This window comes from Nicotiana sylvestris, chromosome 2, assembly GCF_000393655.2.
Source record: "Nicotiana sylvestris chromosome 2, ASM39365v2, whole genome shotgun sequence".
NCBI lineage: Eukaryota > Viridiplantae > Streptophyta > Magnoliopsida > Solanales > Solanaceae > Nicotiana > Nicotiana sylvestris.
In genome coordinates, this window is record NC_091058.1 from 53,606,535 (window position 1) to 53,618,984 (window position 12,450).

General features: G+C 34.8%; 1 protein-coding gene across 1 annotated transcript; it reads left to right on the forward strand.

The window, feature by feature from the left end:
* The first annotated feature begins 8,341 nt into the window (after positions 1-8,341).
* On the forward strand, positions 8,342-10,565 carry LOC104228930 (gibberellin 2-beta-dioxygenase-like). The gene is made up of 3 exons (XM_009781482.2): positions 8,342-8,885; positions 9,614-9,965; positions 10,056-10,565. The coding sequence occupies exons 1-3, from the start codon at positions 8,482-8,484 to the stop codon at positions 10,329-10,331; spliced, it is 1,032 nt and encodes a 343-aa protein (XP_009779784.1). The 5' UTR covers positions 8,342-8,481; the 3' UTR covers positions 10,332-10,565.
* The last annotated feature ends 1,885 nt before the right edge of the window (positions 10,566-12,450 follow it).

A 12,450-nucleotide genomic window follows, 5' to 3' on the forward strand; every position in this document is an offset into this window, starting at 1 on the left:
GATCTAGAGTTTTCTGAAAATGTTTAAGTGTTTCTCTGACTTTCTCTCCTTCGTATTTTGTGTTTATTTGCCTCTACTATGTTCTTATGTTTTCTTCTACCTTGTATGTTCTTCTACTGAGTTTTACACTCCGTTCTTGTATGTTCTTCTATTGAGTTTTTACACTCTGTTCTTGTATGTTCTTTTACTGAGTTTTATATACTCCATGCTTGTATGTTCTTCTACCATATTTTCCATACTATGCTCTCATATGCTTTTCTACTGTGTTCTTATATTTTTTGTCTTCTACTATGTTCCAGCATGTTTCTCCTACTAAGTTCTTAAGTTTCCTTGTTTTCCTTCTATTAAGCCCTGTTTAAGTTTCTTCTAAAAAATCTCTTAAGCATGTTTCTTTTATTGTTCCTATCAGTGTTTTTCTTTTGAGTGCTTATAATGTGTTCCGTATGTTACTTTTCTATCATGTTTTTCTCATGAGTTTCTGTTGATGAAAAAAGCATGCAAGAGATTTCAACTTTGAAACCTCTGAGCCTGTTTCAACTACTTGCCTTCTCATCTCTGTACTTGATTCAATGTGGAAACCCTAGAATTTGGGGGTTCCGCCAAGCTAATTATGTGATTTGATTGAACTTAGGGTTTATTACAAAACCCCTAACTCTTTCAGACCCATTCCTTGCTTTCATATGACTCTGACCTTTTGCTAAACCTTTCTATACTGGATTTTCTACTGACTTTACAATGACACTACAGTCTTCCTTCATGCTTAACATGTTCGTTTGCTCCTTATATATGATAAACTTCCCTTTAAAGTAGCTTTTGAATTTGTGATTAGTTCCTACTTCCCTCTGAATATGGGTCTAATTGATTCCCTTTCCATTGTTTGCTTATTTCCCTTAAGTTAAAAACCTTTCCCATCTTCTGACTCGGTTCATTCGTGGAAATTTTTTTGATTTGTTGTTTGTTAATTGATTTGCTTATCTTATTTGCACAAACCCTATATTTCAAAAACCTTATCCTTAAATAACTTTTATGTACTCACCCCTAATTGCCTACTTTGCACAAAGTGTTTGATTAATTTCTTTCCTTAATTGGATTATACCCGTTTGAATCTGAATCCCTTAACTAAAGGGATTCTTGTGTAATTGATTGACAATCAGCTCTTCAATTATTTCTTACCTTATTTCTACTTGGTTTTTACACTATAAAGGGCATGACTCTTTTCACAAACACACGGCAAACGACACAATTCACAATCTCTTCTGAACTCTTACTCACATAATAGAACTCTCTCTCCTTGTCTGCACTGAGGTTTTTACCAGACTACTACATTTTTCTCTACTTGTTTCTTTGAAACTGGTATGTCCTAATTTCAAATTTCAGCATCCCCACAATGTGTTTACTTACAGCTTTCTGCATCTATGCCTACTTTACTACTTCTGCAGAGTTAAATACTTAAACTAGCATGCTGATTCCCTTTTGCTAGTTTCTGCTATGAATCCCTGTTCCCTATTTCCCTTTATGTGCTTTGAGTTACAGTTTAAGACATGGCAATATACAAGTTATTGTCTATGGATTGAACTTGATCCCTTAGGGGATCCTAACCTCTAAACAATGTGTTCCAGTAGGCTTATGGGTGTGCCAGCATTTCCCATTGTTGGGTTATGCCCACTAACCTGCTTTTTACCTCTTGCAACTCCCCATTCCCTATATTCCCATGTGTGCTATTTCCTTTTCCCTTTCCCTTTTTCAGAATTCTGCACTTACACTCTCTCTTAGTTCCTATGTTCTGCCCCCCTCTTGTGTGCCTTGCCTTGGGACCTTGAGTTTCCTCTGAACTTGGACACCTGAGGGTTGGCCCTTCCACACTGCACTTTGGCTTAATATGGTGATACATTTGGGTGTAAGCACTGCCCGGAGTTCTTATGAAACTCTTAGGGAACTCTGACACACCCAAGTGGGAGAAAGGCTTTGAAACATGATCTTTGGAGTTGGTTTACTTCATACTTCAGACAGGAAGTCTGAATCAGGCTCTCCTTGGTTGTAATTTTCAATTTTTGATGTATTTTTCTTTATTTTATTTGGACTGTAATAACTTGTAATAACGTTTGGGGATGGTTAGTGAAAAGGTAAGGGTAACCATGCATGTAAAAAGGGGTAGATAACTTGCCAATAAGATTCTGCATTTTTCCATATAACTACCATGCCTATAAGATTTTTGCATTTTTTCATATAGCTACCATGCCTATAAGTTTTCTACATTTAGTCACCGTGTCTATAAGATTTTCTGCATTCTCATTTAGTTACCACGTCTATAGAAACTTCAGCATTCTCATTTAGATACCATGACTATAGGGACCCTGCACTTTCATGTAGATATCGTGACTTCTGCATATGCATGTAAAGAATATGTCTATAGGTTCTGAAAAGCAACTACAATTAGATGTCATGACTATAGGGTTTCTGCATTCTTATTATGTCCAAAAGATTTTTTTTAAAATTAACAACGCATAGAAAGCATGCCTATAAGAACTATCAACCAAGTCTAAAACGTTTCACTCGCTTATAAGTCTAAAACCAGTAACAACAATGTCTAATGTCTGCAGAATTTATGATCTTTTGTCAAAACTCGTCTTTCCTGAATAACTGACAACCTTTTCTAAAATCAGTATACCTCTTTTTTTTTCTGAAATCAGTAGATATCATGCCTATAGGTTTCATCTATTACTTAGGCAAGCCATAAGACAGTTTATGAACTAAATCAGATTTTATTAACTACAACCAGTAGGCAGGCCTGATTCGGGCTTCTTATCTAAAATATGCAATAAATTAGTCTGCCCCAACTTTTAAGTTTAATCAGACCCCAATCAGTACGTGTAAGACATGCTAAACTATATGCTTTTCTTTGATTCAAGGAGGTCCTTTTTGAGCCTTATTTGTTTATGTGCTTCCCCATATTTGCTATACATATGTTTTTGCTTGTCGGCTTAGTATTTTTACCTTTGAAACCACAAATAAACCCGACTTCTCCTCCCTTTTAGGAATAGTAGTCCCAAGTACCTCCGGGGCTGATAGGATTGGGGCGAGTAATAACATGCAATAAGTAAACGAGACTGATCTACGCTTTAATACCTTAATGGGGTGGGAAGGGTAAATATGGATATGATGACCACACAATAATGTCTCGTGTAACCCCTCACTGAGGAGTAATTACCGGATGTTGCGTGGGGTGATCCATATTCTTAATAAACCTAGGACCCCTCCTTTCCTCTATTTTCTTTGTTTCTTTTTAAATCTTTTTTTAACCATTTCTTTTAAGAAAATCAACTCTTTTAGTTCTTTTCTCTTACTTTTGTTCATTTGTAACCATTATGTGAAAATCCCCTCTTATTTGAAGCCTTATTGCCTATGTGTTATTTGCACCTAAGTCACAACAATAGTTTCGCCGGGAACCACACTAGTGGATCCTGAGGGGTGCCTAACACCTTCCTCTTGGGATAATTTTAAGCCCTTACCCAATATCTGGTTACTCAAAACAAACCCCTCAGAGTGTCCTAATGCACTTTAATTATTAGGTGGCGACTCTTTAATTCAAACCCAATTCCCGAAAGGGAACGACTTGTCCTTCCAAATTTCACAAACGCGATTTTCGCGAGAAAAAGGGGGCGCGACACACTTGGGTATGCTTGATTCAGTCCAAATGTGAAGTAGCTATTGTAATATGAAACTTTGTGGCAATGATAATCAATCAATTTGATATTGGAATCAAGGTGCTCAAGACAGACAATGGTACTGAATTCTTTAACTCTCAATGTGATGAACTACTGGCTTCTCTTGGAATCATACACCAAAGTAGTTGTCCTTACACTCCACAGCAAAATGGAATTGTGGAAAGAAAACATAGACACATTTTGCAAGTTGCAAGGGCCCTGAAGTTTCAGAGTGCAATACCAACTAGATTCTGAGGTAACTGCATTAAAACTGTTGTGTATTTGATTAACAAGTTGCCTACTGAGACCTTGGAGAAGAAATGTCCTTATGAGATGTTGCACAACAAACTTGCCAAGCTAGACCATTTAAGAGTTTTTTCTTGTTTATATTTTGCAAGCAATCTACCAATATGTGATAAATTTACAACTAGGGCAAAGAAATGTATTATTATAGGATACTCAGAGAATCAAAAAGGGTACAGGTTATATAACCTAGACTCTAGAAAAGTGATAGTGAGTAGAGATATCACATTCAGAGAGCATCTTTTTCCATTTAAGGAAGAAACATATGCCAATGAAGATTTGTTCCCTTGTGAGCCAGTGGAGGCTAGTTCTGAAGAGACAACTCAACTTCACCATAGCAATAGCAATGCTGCTGCCAATCCTCCTGCTCTTGCTCCTGCAGCAATTCATGTTACTGAACAAGCTGTATCAGAATCATTAGTAGAAACTTCTCAATTACCTATCTTACAGGAAGCAAATACAAACCAAACAGAATCAGCAGTTTCCTCATAGAAAACACTAGCTGAAGATCCAATACATCAAGACCATCATTTACCTGCATTGTCTACTAGAAAGTTTGGCAGACCTTCCAAACCTTTCATTTGGCTCAAAGATTATGTGACTGCAGTCAAATCAATCAAGGATACACCTTACCCTATCTCAAATTTCATCACCTATGATCATCTTTCTGAGAACTACAAATCATTTCTAGGATCCATCTCAGAACCTACTGAACCTAGGTCATTCAAGGAAGCTTGTCTTGATAAAGCTTGGGTGGAAGCAATGAAAGCTGAAATTAAAACAATTGAAGATAATGCAACCTGGGAAGTGGTAGATCTTCCTCCAGGGAAGAAAGTTATAGGCTCAAAATAGGTGTTCAAAATTAATTATAAGGAAAATAGGGAAGTATAAAGGTTCAAAGTAAGGTTGGTAGCAAAAGGGTACACACAACAAGAAGGATTGGATTATCATGAGACTTTCTCTCCTGTTGCAAAGATGGTCACTGTCAAGACCATCATTTGTACGGCTGCCTCAAAGGGATGGAACCTATTTCAAATGGATGTCAACAATGCCTTCCTACATGGTGATCTTTATGAAGAGGTCTACATGTGCTAGCCTCAAGGGTTCCACAAGCAGGGGGAGCATAAGGTGTGCAGGCTACTGAAATCTTAAGGGTTAAAGCAGGCATCAAGACAGTGGAATATTAAATTGACTGAGGCACTTTTAGCAGCTGATTATATACAAAGTCCCTATGATCACTCATTGTTCACAAAAAAGAGTAGGCTTAGATATTGTCATTATCCTAGTCTATGTAGATGACTCGCTCATCACTGGAAGCAATTCTGTTCCTGTAGAGGCAGCCAAACAAACACTACATAGTTCATTCAAGGTAAAAGATCTAGCAGAACTTAGGTATTTTCTTGGGATTGAAGTTCTGAGATCAAACAAAGGGGTACTTCTTACTCAAAGGAAATATGCACTCCAGTTAATATCAGATATTGGACTTGCAGCTAATAAACCCATTAACGCACCTACTGAGCTCAATCAGAAGTTAACAACCATTGATTATGACACACATGTGGGACATACTGGTGATGCAGAATTGTAGGATGCAAGTAGCTACCAAAGACTCATTGGAAAACTTCTCTACCTAACAGTTACCAGGCCAGATTTGTGTTTTGCAGTCCAGGTACTGATCAATTTATGCAGCATCCCAAACAGACCCATTGGGATGCAGCTCTGTGAGTGGTCAGATATGTTAAAGGTACTCCAGGGCTTGGTATTCTTCTACATAACTCTCCCATAAAACATCTTTCTGTATATTGTGACTCTGATTGGGCAGGGTGTCCAAATACCAGGAGATCAGTAACTGGTTACATTGTCAAACTTGGAGATTCACTGCTCTCGTGAAAGTCAAAGAAACAACCTCAGTTAGCAGGAGTTCAGCAGAGGTAGAATATCACAGTCTTGCAGTTGCAGAAATTACTTAGGTTCTAGGATTGCTCAAGGAGTTACAGGTTGATGTAGATGTTCCGGTCAATCTGTACTGTGATAGCAAGGCAGCTTTACAAATAGCTGCCAATCCTATATTTCACGAGCGAACCAAACACATCGAGATTGATTGCCATTTTGTTCGTGAAAAAATCAAGGCATGGTTGATCAGCCCTCAATACATCCTTACAAGCTTACAACTAGCTGATTTGATGACAAAAGGTCTTGGTTCTGCACAACACCAATTCCTGTTATCCAAGCTTGGAGTGTTTGATCCTTTTCACCCTCCAGCTTGAGGGGGAGTATTGAATACATAGTTGTATTCATATAGTTATAGAAGTGTATGTATGTATTGTGTAATTAGAGTCGATTAAGTGGTTAGTGGGTATAACTGTCAACCACTAACCAACAATATAAACGACCCCCTCCCTCTGTAATGAATCAATAGAACAATATCATTTTCTTCTTCTTCCTCTTTTCTCTCTCAACTTCATCTTCTCTCATTCCACATGTGATTTACAGCAGAAGCTACGATGGATTTCATCAATAACACATAAAACTAATGGTTTTTAAATATTTTAAAAAAAAAAATATTACTCACTAAATTCTCTGTTGCAATTCATATTGACTCTTATTAGGAAACGATTCAACTTTAAAATTCTCATTTTTTTACTTAATGAGATGATTTATAATCACACAAATATTTATGGCATATTTTATCCCACAAATTTTAAAAGTGTTTTGTTATTTTTTAAACTCCACATCGAATCAAATAATTTCACATTGGACGAATGTGAATAAATTTTATACATATACACGGTCTATATAAGCATTTCCTCACATTGTTCTAGTGCACGGAAAGATAAGCGGCAATATTTTCTAGGACAATGTTCTGCTGCTAGAGATATATATAAAATATTGGTATAGGGAGCATAAAATCATCAATAGTGGGAATCAAACCATTTGGACGTATAATTTAAAACGTTAATTAAGAAAGAGCAGCGCGGAGAGTGATTATTGTTTAATGATATGCAACACTTCTCTCTCTTTGGTTTAATCGCTAAAAAGGAAAATTTTAATTGGATATTCTTTCTAGGAAATGAAGCAACATTAATTCCCCTTGAACTTAGTTTAAATTTTTCAATCAAATTCCTTGTAAATTTGTTTCTCACTAGGTGTAACTCGTCAAGTTTGCCTTTGAAAATCATATCTCAATATGAACAAGCTAATTCAAGCAACTAGTAAATTTTTCGAAAGTGAATTGTGTTATTTTCAAAATATCTTTCTTCAAATAAGAAAAAGAAAGTCTATTTTTCCATATATATAATTCGTTAGTTTGACCAACGATTATTAATAGAAGTCGAGAAGAGTATCAGATTTTTGAAAGAAACTTGGGGTCATAAATGATTCTTATTCGTTCTTTTTTGACCTTTTTAAATACTCCGTGTTTTATTAAAATTGACATGACCCATAGAAACTCTTACCAAAAAGAATCTTTTTAGTGCTATTTTAAGTTTCTGACGTTGAAACACTGATAACTAAGGGAACACTACCCAGCAGCGCTAACTCGATCTTTTTATACTATCATAATCAGTGACGGATCCAGAATTTATATTCTATGAGTTCAACTTTAAAATTTTTGATTATTTTTATAGCTATAGATTCATATCTACTATTTGTAGCAATTTTGGTGAATTTTTACACTATCCCGCATTGAAAATAATGAGTTCAAATGAACCCGATATCAAACGGCGGGATCCGGCCTGACGACGACTCGTCAAGAGCACCTCAAGCTTTAGTATATTTGTAGTACTAATTTTGGAAGAATCTTTATTTTCCCTAAGTAGAGTACTCCTCTTTAACCGTATTTCAGAATTCAAGAACCCTTTACCTTCCTTTAATTTTGTCCATTTTCAATTTTCATTTTATGAGGTATCTCTCAAATTCACTAATAAAATTTTAGATAATATTATTTTATCCGTTTCAACTTATATGTTTTATTCTCCTTTTTAGGCTATTGAAACAATGTCTTATTTCTATATTTAGTAAGTTATAATTTCAATATATTCATTTTATTTTTTAATATCATTCTTGTATAGAAATAACATGAAATATTTAAGATCATAAAATTCAAATAATATTTTTAGTATGTTATAATGCAAATCACATGATTCATTATTTATATTTTTAACTTTGTATCTGATACACACGTACAGTAAAACAAGGAAGCATATAAAATAAGACTAAAATATTAAAATTTAAGGTCCACCCTCGATAGAAGAAGTAACCAAGCAAATCTTGTATAACTAAGCCAGATGGCTTCTATTTATAGTTTCTAACGCCTCCTTACATCTGCTCTCAATTCTCATGCATCAGCCTTTCTCCATATTTAAACTCCACACCAATCCCCTACCAAACCAGAAACCGATTCAGCGTATCCAACCAAAAAAATACTTCTTCTTCTTATTCCTCTTTAGTCTTTATTCCTACAACAAATAAAACTATGGTGGTTTTAACTCAGCCACTTGTTGAAACTTTATCTCACATAAAAACATGCAAGTACAATAACACTGATGTTTTCACTGGTATTCCAGTTATAGACTTATCAGACCCTGAGGCCAATACTCTTATTATTAAAGCTTGTCAAGAATTTGGATTTTTCAAGGTGGTGAATCATGGTGTCCCAATTGAAATCATGACCAAATTAGAAAGTGAAGCTGTCAACTTCTTTAACTTGTCCCAAGTTGAGAAAGATAAAGCCGGCCCAGCTAACCCTTTTGGCTATGGTAACAAAAGAATTGGCTCAAATGGTGATGTGGGTTGGGTTGAATATTTATTACTCACAACTAACCCTGATCTTAGTTACCAAAAATCCATCGCTATTCCCGGAAATTCTCATCTTTTCTGGTAAGCAAGATATTCATGAAAAAATTTGTTAATTTTATCTTTTTTCTTTCTATGTATTGGCAATGTGATGAATTTTTAATACTATCATCAGTGTTATTAATTTATTACAACTTGTTTGTTGGGTTAAAACAGTAAGTTTGGTTCGTCGAGCAAGAGGAGAGAAGGATCAACAATGATTTCATACCCTATGCTAGTTCTTTTTCTCTCCCCCAGATATGCCTTTAATAAGTCCTCCATCTATTCTTGTGTGACGACATCTATGATTGTGAAATTCAGGAATGAACAGTTGCAACAATCATGTTCAATTTCTTTTGACAGTTTTAGATTGCGGTGTTTTGTAATCAAAGATACTCTTAACATGGTGTAATATTGTTCATTTTGGGCCAAGCTTTTACGGTTTTCCCCAAAAGTTTCACTCTATTAAGAGGTATCCAATTCCTTATAAGTAGAATATTTTTCTTTTCTACTTTCCACGTAAGACTTTGTTAAGAAAAAAATATGAATTCGATATACAAAACTCAGCTAAACATGAATTAAATAAACTATTAAATATTAAATCCTAGACAATTTAGTAATATTAATTAATCTTGGTTTAATTTCCAACAATGTCACTTACCATTTATATGTAACAAACCATTATTTACTTTCGTGACTTGACTATATAATATTTTTTATGCAGTTCAGTAAAAAGTTTGATTTTTTCCCCCCATCGTTTTCTATATATGCAGGTCATTGGTGAATGAGTATGTAAGTGCAGTGAGAAATTTGGCATGTTTGGTGCTGGAAAAGATAGCAGAAGGGTTAAGAATTGAACCAAAAAATGTGCTAAGTAAGATGCTAAGGGATGAAAAAAGTGACTCATGTTTTAGGCTAAATCATTATCCACCATTCCCAGAGTTGCTCCAAACATTGAGTGGTAGAAATTTGATTGGTTTTGGAGAGCATACAGACCCACAAGTAATATCTGTTGTTAGGTCTAACAACACAAGTGGCCTCCAAATCTCACTCAGAGATGGGACATGGCTCTCTGTCCCACCTGATCCTTACTCCTTTTTCATCAATGTTGATGACTCCTTACAGGTAACAACAATTTATCTTTTATTTAATGGGCTATATGAATCCTGACTGATCACTGCATAAAGTGCGTTATGATTTAATTTTGAATGGCAGGTGATGAGTAATGGGAGGTTTAGGAGTGTAAGGCACAGAGTGTTGGCAGATAGTATGAAATCCAGGGTGTCTATGATTTATTTTGGAGGGCCACCTCTGAGTGAAAAGATAGCACCTTTATCTTGTTTAATGGAAGAAGGAGAAGAAAGTTTGTACAATGAGTTCACATGGTGTGAATACAAGAAGTCAGCTTACAAGACAAGGTTGGGTGATAATAGATTGGCCCTCTTTGAAAAGAAACCACAAACAAAACCTGCTACTTCTGCTGCCCAATGACATGCTCAAAAATAACCCTATTTAGGAAAATTACATAGGATTTTACTCACTTTCCTTAGTTGGAAAAACACCACCATCATCCAAATGAAAAAAAAGGGGTCTTTTTAATTTTTAATTTATTTTTCCTTTCTGGGTGTTTTCTAGGTTTGGGTAATTCTATGTCATCACCTACTTTTTCTTTTTGTGCTTAATTGTAACAACTACCCTTGTGCTATAAATGCTATGTTATCATTATTATGTCATCACTTTCGTATACTTGTTGGAAAAAGCTATGGAATTTTCTTTCCTTTGTGACCCTTAAATTGTGGATGTTATCAGGTGGGGTGTATATTTATTGCCTCGCACAGTTTCAGTAACCTATTCCGCTAGGCATTAAAATGCACATGTATAACTTGGAATTAGTGGCAAAAGTTAAAAAAAAATTATAGCTAGTAGGAATTGAACCAATGACCTTACAAAAGTTTTGAACCCCCTTACCACTTAGCTATACTTTTGGGTGAACCTCCTTTCCGCCCCCTTAAATCCGCCCCTGCTTGGAACACTTCTACATAGTAAACAAAAGCCAAAATCATTCTATATGAAGATGTTCGACTAGATACTGAGTATCTGAGTTGCTCGGATTTTCTAAAAATGTTGCCGCATCTGTGTCGGATCGTCCAAAGATACACTATTTTTGAAGGATTCGACACGCACCCAGCGATATTTTCAGAGAGTCCGAGCAACATAACTGAGTATAACAAAAAGAGAAAGATTTTTATAACTTGCGGTTATAAACATGTCGATTCATTTGTGTGATTATAAAATTATATATTTAAAGATGAAAAAATGGGAAGTTGAAAATTAAAGGTTTTTTTTTTGGTAAAACCTGTGAAGTATTTACCATAACCAACCAAAATAACGAATGGGAAGTTGAAAATTAAAGTTATATATAAAAAATATCATTCCTTTTTAGCAAGATTGAGAAAAATGTGTCAGTTAATGAAGTAGAGTGAGTAAGAAACTTTGAATAGAAAAGGCAAAAACACGTGAAAACAATAGTGATGTGTGATTATGAAAAACATATAGTAATTAATTATATCAAAGAACTTCATCTTATTAAAAAAATTTCCTAGTGGATTGAAGAACAAAGACCTATGCTCGATACCTTTTAAGAATACATTGGACTGAATTGACAGAAAAATTTATGCCTGACTGTGATCCCATATCTATATTTAGTATTTCTTTTTTATACATAATATGAATATATATTGAAAAATATTAGTATTAAATAACCAATAATTTCAAAAGTACAATAAATTCTTAAAAACTTTAAGAATTAGAACAATCAAATTTAAATTTTAAATACGTCTCAGCGAAAGAAAGTTAACGGTGTTCTAAAGCATGAGTATAGGGCCACAATTGAATATGTAGGGAAAGTCGTATTCAATAGAGTTTGCATTGACCATCCAACTGTAGTTTTAACTATCTCAATCCATGCTGTCTCTGACAAAACATTCTATTGCAATTCAGCAACTAGTCTTGAAAGTGACCTTTTTTTTATTTATAAAAGCATTTCACAAGTCTTTTAAATCAAGAAAAACTCGTCATTACATTTTTTTTTTTTTTTGGTTTGATATTTTTAATGTTTCCCCTGCTTTGAATTGAATAAATAGAAATTGAGCCGGCGTCGAAAAGTAAACATCCTATGAGGCTTGAAAAAGACATGCACAAATTAAATTAGTAGATGGTCTAACGTAAATCATTCAATTAGGTATTACTAGTAAATAAACAATGGTTATTAGTATTCATTGAATCGTAAATGTGACACGAGGCAACCTTCTGGGCAGGCAACGTCAGACTAAAAAAACAAAATTGTAGATTTTGTGTTTCAAATATTATTAACTACTATTGCCGTCTTGTTTAACTAACCTTTAGAGCACACGGGTTTAATACAAACGAAATAACATAATATTTGACTATGATCCAAAATCCAAATTTATAGTATGCATAAACGAATTATTGTGCTGCACGCCTGCAATATCAACAAAACAACCACGTCGTTTCCAAACAATTCCCCGAGTTTCACTTCAAAAGTTTAATATGTTTACAAAAACCTGTGGTATACGGTTAAAATCGGACT

Coding starts and splice junctions, on each gene's coding strand:
- LOC104228930 (XM_009781482.2), top strand. CDS start 8,482: ATGGTGGTTTTAACTCAGCCACTTGTTGAAACTTTATCTCACATAAAA. Junction 8,886..9,613: donor GGAAATTCTCATCTTTTCTG/GTAAGCAAGATA, acceptor CTATATATGCAG/GTCATTGGTGAATGAGTATG. Junction 9,966..10,055: donor ATGTTGATGACTCCTTACAG/GTAACAACAATT, acceptor TTTGAATGGCAG/GTGATGAGTAATGGGAGGTT.